The following is a 12302-nucleotide window of genomic DNA, read 5'->3' on the forward strand; positions in this document are numbered from 1 at the left end:
AATTTTAGAACACCTTATATATTCAAGAGATAGTGGTGGCAAAAAAATCGTAACTGTAATCGTAACCGAATAATTCTGTGCACGCCGTAATTTGATTGTACCCTCGTCATTACAGAATATCTGTACCCGATCTGTACCCAACTTTGTTAGCTGAATTTGAACGCAATTCATTCCTTAGGATATTTTCATATTGATGAATTATACCTAGAATTAAAACATTTAAAATTTATTTCGCGGTTTTTTTAACGTCGCGAAGTTTAGTGTGAACACTAGAATTTTCTCCTGTGTCGTGGGCGCGCTTACAAACATACAAGTTCACTTTCACAGACCCGAAAAAGCAATTTGTGGATCACACAAAGAGTTTTTCCGAGCGGTAATCGAACACACTTCACGTTACGCGGCAGCCGGTTGCAAATTGTGCAGTCAAAATAATTAATTGTAACCAACAATATAAACAGCTGGTCATTGTTTAATTTTATTATTTAGCAGTTATGTGCAAGCGTCCTAACTTTGCAAGAAACTGGCAGTTCGAAGAAGGTTTTTGCGTTTGCTGTATAAGTATATAAAAAGAAATAAAAGAGATAATCTAACAGCTGCCCAATGGCTGCAACCATCAGATTTTTTCCCAAGATTTCGCTTCTCATTGTTTGTTTCTAGAGACAAAAATATTTGAGCACTTCTTATACGATTATAGACTCTCTTGACAGTAAACTTAGAGTTTATTTTCGAGTAACCTGGGAAAATCTTACACTGCTAATCATTGTAACGCTTTCTATGTGTGAACTCAAGGTTAGCGCCATATTGTAACCCTCATACAATTAGGTATATTGCAATCTTACAGATCTGAACTGCTCCAAAATTCTCAAGTTCAAGGTTTTCCTTGATTTAGGTTTAGCTTATATGCTCTATTTTGGCAGAACCTTAATGATTTAACTGTGCAACTTTAACTGTAATTACTGTGCGTTGTGCAGTTAAACCTGACAGTTTAATCGTTACGTTTTACTTTTACAGTCCGACTTTGACAGGCAGTTTTTTGCCGCCATAACTCAATGCTTAGCTTAAGCTTATGTAACATTAGAATAAAACACATTTGAAAAAATGCCATGATTTTTAAACCCCGAAGATGAATACAGAAGTGCCCATACATTATGTAATGCTGGGGCCACACTAATGGGATATGCCATTGATTTTGAAAACAAATGAACGATTGTGAACTTTAAATGTTCGTACAAACATCAATTACCGCCATAATCAAAGGGCATATTCCATTAGTGTGGCCCCAGCATAACACGTACTTCTTACCAGTTATGTACGTAAAACAGTAAGAACTAATTTTCATGTTCATACTCACACAGCTTAAATCACAGCTTTTTGCAATCTGCAAGGCTCACAGAGAGATTAGACAGGTTACTCCTGACGGTGATACAATGGAGTTACAGGTGTATTGCAATTGCAAATTGTAATCAGGAAGCTAAACGAAATATTAACTAAAAATAACGGTTTACTCACGTAAATATTCTGGGAAAGCTCTACTAGTTTCGAGTCACAGAGGGAATTTTCATCATGAGCAGCGTGCGCAGACCTTTTATCAGTATATTTACGTGAGTATAACGTTATTTTTTGTTAATGTAGTATGTCTCACGATAGTTATTATTAAACATCTAACGAAATGTGTAGATAATATATTCGATACAATGTAATATTTATTAAAGAACTTCTTTTATTAACGCTGTGAAACTAAATCAACATCATGTATCACATTCACATATATTATTTCAACAAAAACATTAATCTACCAATGGCAAGTTGCAAGAAGAAGTTTGCTTCAGTTTCAGCAGTGGCCACTCATAGCCTGATAATGTACCATTATACAGCACTTTTCGAAAATAAAACAGCTCTTGAACAACTAGTGTCATTGAATCCAAGTCGAAGTCTTTTTCTAGAAAATATATCACCACTTAAGTAGGTACTAAGTACAGTTGAAGCTTACAGAATACTACTGAAACTAGTCCACAATTGGTACTGAAAAGATTTATAACATTTGTTGGTATTCTAGTAGCGTACACTGTTGTATGAGTTGCTTCTAAAACAAATTGTTTCGGGACTAGTTGGAAATACCTTGTAACTTACTAGAACATTTCTTATTTTGTTTTATCTCTAGCTGTTACTTCATTTGCGCCAAAATTCGTTTGCAAGCATGAAGCGAATATAAAAAGGCTCTCCTCTGGATAGGATCTTTATAGGCAATGGTGATATATTATACATATAAACCTTCTTCTTGAATCACTCTATCTAAAAAAACTGCATCAAAATCCGTTGCGTAGTTTTAAAGATTTAAGCATACAAAGGGACATAGGGACAGAGGATGCGACTTTGTTTTATACTATGTAATGATGGTGCTGACATCGTATTACAGTTTTATTAAGTGTGTAGGTAATAATATCGGAACTCCATATATACAATATATGTATATATATGTATGTGTCCTGTTTGAGTATATGCTTTGAAACTTCATGAAAGTTATGATGTATGAGTTTGTCGGGAAAATAAGTATTTTAGTCCAGTCAAATAAGGCAAAATTAGGTAAGAATCTCGGAATGCGAGATACCCAGCTGTAATTTTGTATATACTTGTATATTGACCCCCTAAAACTTGTCTCAAAACCTACATATGGTAGGGTGTAAGCAACCCTTAAAATTCAGGGTCAAAGGGCCCAAAAATGTTTTTTTTTGCGTTTTTATCGAAATATCTCATTTCCTATGGGTTTTTGGTAGTTGTATTCAATAGCAATATTGTGAAATACAAAATTTTCTATAACTTTTGTCTAAACTTTTTTTTTTACGGTGAACCGTTTTCGAGATAGAGGGCAGAGAGCGCGCGGTCACTGCATCTCTTCAAAAAAAATTTTTTTTTCGTCTATCCTGTCCGTTATGGTTGTCTATGGATAGTACATTAAAAATACGTCATGGTTCCTAAAACCATTTTTCGTCAAAATCAATCGTTTGAAAGATAGACGCTTCCAAAGTGGAAAAATGAGGTCTACAGAATGTGTCCTGCCCTCTAACTTTTAAAATAAATGAGTAGGAAAACTAAAAAATATATATGCTGTAGGTTTTAATGGAAACTTTCAACGAAAATTGGTTTGAACGAGATATCATAATTAGTTTTTAAGAATTGATTAAAAGAATTTGGGTCCTTTGACCTTGAATTTTAAGGGTTGCTCACACCCTACCATATGTAGGTTTTGAGACAAGTTTTAGGGGGTCAATATACAAGTATATACAAAATTACAGCTGGGTATCTCGAATTCCGAGGTGAATTCCTAAATTGACTGGACTATTTATTGAATATCTGTCGTTGAGTTATTTCTTGTTTGTGAGCGTGTTTTGTTTTATATTTACTTTTAATATTAATTAGTTATCAGTATCACACTAGTATTATAAATGTGAAAGTTGGTTTGTTTGTTTGTATTTGCCAATCAATCTCGCTGAAGGTACTGAACGGATTTTGAAGAAATTTGGTGTATAGACAGGGTATGAACTTAACTTGGGTGATGGGATACTTATTATCCCACAGAAAAGCGGGCGAAGCCGCTGGCAGTCTTTAAGTTTATTTTGTATCTATCTAAACTGTCCGTGTTTTCATAGAATACAATTTTTTATTTTATAATTTGGTAGTTAAGCTTGTGAAATGTCCGGATCTGCGGACTACCTAGCGGGTTTACCGGGGCCCAGTTTTGAGAAGCAGGAGTAGGAACGGGGTGATATTTAGTCAGTAAGAGTTTGACACATCCTCTTGTCATTGGATCAAGTCATTGGATGATTCCTCCTTAAAAAAAGCTTCTATTTTAATGAAGTAGATACTGAATTTTGTTTACAGCCATACCATTCCAACACAATTAAAATCTTTTTAATTTTTACAATGTCTACAGAAATCTTTATCAAATTCCAGACGTGAACTATAGCGTGAGGGCTTCACATTCCTCTCGAACCTCACTGCACTCCGCCATTTCCTTAGGGATCTCCTTTTCGTGTTCACACGCTGCACATCAAGATATCCCCAAAAGTCAAAATACTTTACTCAACTTTGAACTTTATTACCAATGAGTGAGGTTGAAAATTTATTAAATTTTTGTTAAGTTAGGGTGGGTTGATATGCTGGGCATGCAAGATGTAATATTCAGTACCTAAGACAGTAGTAGCATCCGGAGCTTTGAACTATATGCATGTTAGAGTGACTGGACTGGTATATTTCTGCAATATATCTTCTTATATCTACTTATGTACTAGTTCTTGTTAAAATCAGTGCAGTGCGAAGCGCGCTCGTATACGGTCGTGTTTACAAAACTCGCGAATCGCGCGGCACTAGCCGCTGCCTGCCTTACTATGAGTACCCAACCACTCATAGCCAATGAGTTGCTGGCATTTATTCAGCATGCCATCGACACGATGGATGAGGTTAGCATCTTGCAAATCTGCAAATCTAACTTCAAGGAGGAAGACATAAGTAGCGGCAAAAGGTTGCTATTCCAATGTCTTGGAAAGCTGGACGAGATGCCAGCTCGCCGAAGAGACGGAACGGAGAAAAGTGTGCAGGATATAATCACCTTGCTGAAGGTGACAGATCCCGACGACGTGCCTGCATTCGTGGCAAAGGACCTGCACAAGCTGCCCCCTGTCACCTTTGATCACGTCGACGTTACCAGGCTACTCAAGGACATCATATCCTTGAAGACAAGCCTGGCTGAGGTACAATCCAAGCTGATGTCTTCAGAGAATACAATCGGAGAACTCCGTGCGGAATTAATGGCGTTACGCAACATAGTTGCTGTAAGTGGGTCACCGAAACTGTGCACCGACGCAAACATATGCCGCGGTGCAGCTAATGCATCGGTCAGCAGTTTTGAGTCGGCAAAGGCGCAGGCATCGCCACGTGCGGGCGCTGCAGTGAGTCACTCCGCCGAACGGCTAGCGCCTCCGGCGCAGGCTACGACACGTGTGAGTACGTCGACCCCCAAACGTGCTTACGCCGCCATCGCTGCAAAAGGGGGTAAGCAGATTCAACAGGGCGAAAAGCCTCACGCGGATCTGCATCAGGAGGTTCCTAAAAAGAACCAGAATGACAAGGAAGGCTTCACTTTAGTCGAAAGAAGGAAGAAGAGGAAGCCTACTTGCCGCAATCAGTGCGGTACCGCATTGACAGGACATAACCATCTGCTGCGTCCTGCTGTACCAGCGACGCTGCTCTACGTGTCCCGGCTGCATGACTCCACAAAGGTGGAGGAGATTGTGGAGTTTATCAAGATCAAGGCAAAACTTCATCTGAAGGTCGAGCAGCTGCACTCTCAACACAGAGTGGATTTCAAGTCCTTTGTGGTCAGGGTGCCGACTGAACATCTGTCGACCTTAATGAAGGAGGAGTTTTGGCCACGAGGGGTAGTCTACCGACGGTTTCGAGGTCGGCTACCGGACACTGCGCGACACACGACGCCGTCTCTTCGTGTGACCTAATTATTAATTATTAAGCACAACTAGTTGTAATATTGTTTGTAATCTATGTATAGTATTTATAAATTTTAATGTATTAGTTTATAGTATTTTATATGGGCCTATGAGGCCTGAAATAAATGAATAAATAAATAAAAAAAAATAAAATCATACGAACACAATCATGTTTGTTATTCTTTGAAAATGCAGGCAATTGCGCTTTTGCACTTATATAAGCCTTGCTTTGAGGCCTGTCGGCGCCGCCCATTGAAACCCAAAACACCAGAGGCGTTCCAAGTGGACTTATGGGGGGTTAGGAATTTGAGGTTTTTTGGGTATTCAGAGATTGGAGAAATTGGGGAGTGGGTAAGATGGCATCCGATGACCTCATGCACACGACGAAACGCAACGCAGAGCGTTGTTTCACGTCGGTTTTCTGTGATGCCGTGGTATCACTCCGGTCAAGCCAGCTCATTCGTGCCGAAGCATGGCTCTCCCACACTTAAGTGCTTGCATTAAGTGTGAGAGAGCTGTACTTACGGCTTGATTTTTGTAATTACGTACAAGTAAGCATTTTCATCTCTAGTTACCGGAGTTAAACCGATCACTAAACATCAACTTCACAATCAACCATAATTTTAAACCACACCTCACCGCTACCTCTCACACTAGAACCCACTCTCAAAACACTGAAGAAAGCAAACAGTTCATGATTTTAATATGAATATTGATTCTGTAAGTATTGTCGTGTCCCCAACCCCTGTTTATGTGGATTCCATGAACTGCTATAGCTTGTACCGAACTCTACTTACCCTACAAATAGCCAGTAATTTAGCTAACATCGTTTCTTGAATTAAAAATGTGCCGCTAACTTTGTATTGCTTAGGTCTTATTTTTAGATTTTAGGTTTCATTTCGTTTTTTCTGTAATTTTTGTTGGTTTACGATATTGGAGTGTTTTCGAGGATTTTGTTGTTGGCGGTCTATAAATTTATTGGTCTGTACCTCTACTATGAGTTTGAAGCAAAAGTACTTAGTAATTTTTTGTATGGCAAATTTTAGTTCCACATGTGACCGGTAGAGGCGTTGTAAAATTTGCCATACAAATAATTTACGTCATCGCTAGCGACTATCGACAAATACTATTGCTTCAAACTCATGATAGAGGTACTGTTCTATTTTATTTTCGTTCTTACTTCGTATTGGTAAAGGTTTATATTTGTATCTTCTTATGTAAGTAGAGGTACCGATAAGTTGATTAGTTTAGTCTTATTAACATTAGTAGTAGTAGTATTATTAGTTGAATAAACACATTGCCTGTATTTTTTTTATATAATAACTATCGTGAGACTTAAACTTTTGTTTTTAAGACTTATTAATTAAAAAACGAGTAGGCTGCGCGACGTCGCTGCATTTGCGCACGCTGCTCCTGAGTAGCTCTGCTCAATACTAGTTTCGAGGCACAAAGATGAACATTCCCTCTGTGACTTGAAACTAGTAGAGGTTTTCTCCATCAATGTCCGTAAGTAAACCGTGACTTTTTAGTTAATTTAGAGATTGATAGATTTGTTGATGGCACTTTTTGAACAACTAATCAATTCAGTGTTTGCAACCATGCCTTCAGTATTTACCCAGTATAAGCTAACAACCTAATAATTATCTTTAATACTAAACTACTCTGAAACGATTATAATACAAGAATTATAAGTACTACGTATAAACGGTTCAATATTTCGAAGAACTGAAGAAATTGTGGGGTTTGTTTTGTATTGTTTGTTTAAAGGCTTGACTAGTAAATACGATAATAAGATTTCTTTGACGATGGCATAATGTAGAAATCCTTTTTGGAATTCATGATTAACAGCAGTCCTTTTTTTTGAGGGGCGAAAATCATCCAATGACTTCTCTCGCCTTGGCGAGGCGAGAGGGAATGTCCGACTCTTACTGACTAAAAACCACCCCGTTCCTTCTCCTGCTTTTCGGCCCCGGTAAACCCGCTAGGTAGTCCGAATGGCTAGCACTAATTTATTTACTAAAACATTTACAAGCAGTTCTCTCTCTCTACATTTCCTTGTAGTGTTACGTAACAAGAATTACCTTTCTGTAATACTGGGAAATATTTCTGACCCTTCCTTTTTTAGGGTCATTCATAAAAGGCTTTAGTGAGGTCTTAACCTGATGTAAATAGGGTGTATGTACGTGTATATTATTATCTTTGTTTTTATATTATGTGAGTGAAGGAGGTAAATAACTTACAAGTATTTTGTTGGTCGAGACCAGGTCGGGCAAAGTAAAATACGTCACGCAGACTACTGACGTCGTCTCCGCGTCTGCAGATGCATGATGAAGTATCCCTCTGCAACTCGAAACTAGTAGAGCTTTTCTCGATTAATAATACTTGAGTAAACCGTATTTTTTCTATTGTGTTATAAATCCCATAGCCATTTATACTGGGCACAATTCCAGACTCAGTGCTACTACTGAGAAATTTTCAAAAAATCTGAAAAAAAAACCAATAATTCTTTGCCCGACCCGGGAATCGAACTCGAGACCCCTTGTCCTGCAGCCGCACTTGCAACCAATTGACCAACGAGTAACTAATACTAAACAGTAGAAACCATGTACGGTAACTAGTATGTATAATAAAAAGGCTGGCAACCCCAGCCAATGTAAACATTGGCTCCGTATTTAAATTTGTAAATTTGCCTAATTAAGTGTGTAAAACTATATAAGTAGTACCAGTGAGTTCCGAATAAGCTAATAATCCAGTGATATCGTTTGCAGACGCTATAATAGCTTCTAACTAATAAAAACTATATTTAAATGTTACATATCGAAGTGCAGTAAATGTTCGACATAACTAATAAATCCAGTGCTCAAGGTATACACTGAGATGCTTAATCCGGAGCTGCGGACAACCTAGCGGGTTTACCGGGGCTCCGGCTCGACAAGCAGGAGTAGGAACGGGGTGGTTTTTAGTCAGTAAGAGTCTGACACTCCCTCTCGCTTTGCCCTGGCGAGAGAAGTCATTGGATGATTTTCCCCCCTGAAAAAAAAAAAAAAAAAAAAAAGGTATACACTGAATACAAACAATAACATTCCTCAAATGGGATACAAAGTGTGGTAATAAATATAAAAGTGCTAAGTGAAAGTGAAATAATAAACTAAATAAACTATTAAAACTAAAACTTTTCTGTTTTTACCTCCAAATTTGAACATTGGCGGTACTACCAACCGAACGAGCTTGAATGAAGCGCAGTTGCGTTCCAGTCCACTATTGATAGCGCTGCCAACCGTAACGATAGGAACGTTCCATAGAATCGTTTGTTTACGTTTAGCATATCAAGACACGTTCCATATCAAAAAAATTGAATAACAGTATTTATAACATTAACGTTCTATTTATAAAAATGGAACTAAATAATATTACTATGAGAAACCGATGTATTAGGAGATGTCTTTCGAGTGCTTCTCTTGAATCAATTGATTCTTCATCATCTAATCTAAGCGTTAAGAGTATGATGGACCTATCTACCTACATCATGACTGATGAAATAACACAACTACAAAATTCGATACAGAAATTGAGGGAAGAATTATTAAGTGCTCATACTGAGATAGAACAACTAACATTGGAAAATTCTGAAATTAAAATACAGTTGCAAAATGAAATAAAAAAAACTGAGCAACTTAGAAAAATGTGTACTACATTTAGTCACAAAAAGACTGTCTCATCGTCAACCTCATTAAAACTGAATAGAAGTCAAGCTATAAAACAGAAAACTGCCTCAAGGAAACTTAATCTTGACTTGGATTTTCATACCCCCAAGCCTTCCCGAAACAGCACTTCTTTGGAGTTTGCAGGAAATAATAACAATCCGCCAACTACCACTAGTCAACCTAATCCTAACATTGAAGATGGAGAGAAGATACCCAGTCCTCCGTGTTGCGATTCAAGGAAAACTACGAAAACTACGAGCCCTCAAACAGATATTAGTCAACCCAACAGTGATAAATGTCTTGAAGAATCTGGTAAAATACTTATCTTCTCTGATGATCAAGGACAAGGTACTGTGCAAAAATTATTAAAAAACAAACATAAATTAATTTCTGATAATTACAAAGTACAATCTATGACAAAACCAAACGCTAAAACAAACCATGTATTGGCAGATTGTAAACATTACACTAACTTACTTTCAAAGAAAGATCATGTAATCATAATGACTGGGAGCAATGACTCAAATCCAGTGGAATTTTTGTCTGAAATATCTATAGCATTACATTTTCTTAATAATTGCAATGTGTATGTAGTAAATGTGCTTCATAATAATTACCTTAATGAACGTAAACTGAATGATCAGCTAAAGTTAATAACTCGAAATTACAATAACTGTACATTTGTAGAGACAAAACCACACAATGTTTTACAGCAAATATTGTATCATATCAATGTAAAACTATATTATGAAATATTCCTGTCTTATAATAATCTAACAATTCAACAATGTTGCGCCTCACATAAAACTTTAAATAAAAATTCTCATGTTATAACAACATATTCAAATGGTTGTAATGTAGAAATAAAAAAAGGTACAATACCTTACTATTTCCCTGTTATAAAAAAACTTTCACAGACAGAACCAATAGAGAATGTTTCTAGTACCAATAACCAGTCGCAAGTTAAACCAAAAGTAAATAATTTTTTTCGCGACTAAATCTTCGTATTCTGTCTTTCACCAAAATATTGCGGGTGCCTTAAATAAGATGCAGGACTTGGAAGTGGCACTACTAGAGCTTCTCGAACTGAGAAAGAATGTTGTAGTTGTATGTTTAAGTGAACACTTCATCAAAAAGCATGAGGAAATGTACCTCAACATTAACGGTTTCTGCCTAGCTGATATTTTCTCTCGTGAGAGTCAACGTCGCGGAGGTACTTGCATCCTCTGTAGAAATGACTATGTAAGTACTAAACTTGATGTTATAAGTGAATTCGCATCTGAAAGACACTTTGAAATATGTGGTATAATGATAAAAAATCTTAATCTTATAGTACTATGTATATATAGAACCCCGAATTCCGATGTTAATACATTTTTTGTTTGTCTTGAAAAAACTCTTTTAAGAATTCACAATAAAAAACAAAATATTATTATCTGTGGAGATTTTAATATAGATTTGCTGCTTTCAGATAAAAATAGTGCAACTTTTAGAGATCTGATGCTAAATTATGGTGTACAACACTACATAAATGAACCCACTAGACATAATAAATGTATTGATAATATTATTGGTAATATTGATGACTATCTTGGCGAAACACATAATTTTTATCTTTCAGATCATAATACAGCCCAAACAGTTACAATAAAAGAGCAAACCATTGATGTTAAAGGTTACTATTATATTATTAAAGATGATCTCAGTAAGGAAAATGTAATTAAGTTCATAGATTATATTAGTTGCTTAAGCTTTAGTGAAGTTTATGACACATCAGATACAAATGAGGCATTTGAGAAGTTTCATGATTTATTGATATTATTTTATAAATTATGTTTTCCGAGTATAAGAGTAAAGAAAAAATTTAATGTTAGTAAACCAAAATGGATAACAAGAGGAATCAAAACTAGTAGCAAACACAAAAGGTCTTTACGGTTTATCTATTACCTAAATAAAATTAACGAAAATAAAAATAGGTATAAAAATTATTCTAAAATATTAAGAAAGTGTATGTATAATCTTCAAGCACTATGCAACCAAACATATATAGCTCAGTCTCACAATAAAGTAAAAGCTACATGGAATGTTGTAAAACACAACACGGGTAAAATTAAATGTAGAAATAATCTGGATTTTCTTAAAGATAACAATACCACAACTACATCTGGCTCAGATATTGCTAATACATTTAACAAATATTTCGTCAACGTTGCTAAAAATGGTGAGTCAAATAATATTGACAATAGTAATATATCTTTTTCCGATTTAGCTTCACGAGATAACAGTATTTTTATAGAACCCAGTGATGGTGTTGAAGTTTGTCAGATTATAAGGAATTTAAAAAATACAAAATCTTGTGGGTATGATAATATTTCTACGGATATAATCAAATGTATATCCCGGTATATATCACCACCTCATATCATCAACCTATCTCTTGAACAAGGTTGTTTCCCTGATAGGTTGAAAATGTCATTAATCAAACCATTACACAAGAAAGGTTCCAAATCTGATGTAAATAACTATAGACCTATAGCCCTAACTCCAATTTTGTCTAAACTATTTGAAAGAATTATGTATAAACGGGTACTTAATTACTTAAATAAATTTAATATTCTTGTAAAGGAACAGTTTGGTTTTCAACAAAATAAATCTACAACATTGGCTATATATACGCTTGTGAGAGCAGTAATGAATAGTATTAACTCCAACACTTCTTCTTGTGCACTACTTCTGGACCTTAGTAAGGCATTTGATCTTGTAGATCATTCAATATTAATTAGGAAAATGGAAAGATATGGTATCAGAGGTTCTGCTCAAAAATGGTTCAAATCATATTTAAGTAATAGGAAACAGATAACCAGAGTCACAAAACTTAACGAAACAAATAACACATTAGAAAATTTTGATTCAAAACCGCTCGCAAATCACTGTGGTGTACCACAGGGGAGTATTTTGGGACCATTATTATTCTTGATTTATATAAATGATTTACCACAAGCTATAAAGCATCAGTGTGTTCTATTTGCAGATGACACCACAGTAATAATAGAAAGTAAAAATCCACAAGACTATGATACCATTATAAACGAATCAT

At 35.9% G+C, this 12302-nt stretch overlaps 2 protein-coding genes across 2 annotated transcripts; both read left to right on the top strand.

Moving 5' to 3' along the window:
• The first annotated feature begins 4385 nt into the window (after positions 1-4385).
• On the top strand, positions 4386-5510 carry LOC118278366 (uncharacterized). The gene has a single exon (XM_050699434.1). It carries the CDS (start codon positions 4386-4388, stop codon positions 5508-5510), a length of 1125 nt encoding a protein of 374 aa, XP_050555391.1.
• Positions 5511-8126: 2616 nt separating this feature from the next.
• Positions 8127-11614, top strand: LOC126912395 (uncharacterized). The gene is made up of 2 exons (XM_050704260.1): positions 8127-8366; positions 8558-11614. Exon 2 carries the CDS (start codon positions 8896-8898, stop codon positions 10201-10203), a length of 1308 nt encoding a protein of 435 aa, XP_050560217.1. The 5' UTR covers positions 8127-8366; positions 8558-8895; the 3' UTR covers positions 10204-11614.
• Positions 11615-12302: the final 688 nt, after the last annotated feature.

Source organism: Spodoptera frugiperda, chromosome 2 (genome assembly GCF_023101765.2).
Source record: "Spodoptera frugiperda isolate SF20-4 chromosome 2, AGI-APGP_CSIRO_Sfru_2.0, whole genome shotgun sequence".
Classification (NCBI taxonomy): Eukaryota; Metazoa; Arthropoda; class Insecta; order Lepidoptera; family Noctuidae; genus Spodoptera; species Spodoptera frugiperda.

Bases quoted from the DNA above. Each gene is read 5' to 3' on its own strand.
- LOC118278366 (XM_050699434.1), top strand. From the start codon at position 4,386: ATGAGTACCCAACCACTCATAGCCAATGAGTTGCTGGCATTTATTCAG.
- LOC126912395 (XM_050704260.1), top strand. From the start codon at position 8,896: ATGGAACTAAATAATATTACTATGAGAAACCGATGTATTAGGAGATGT.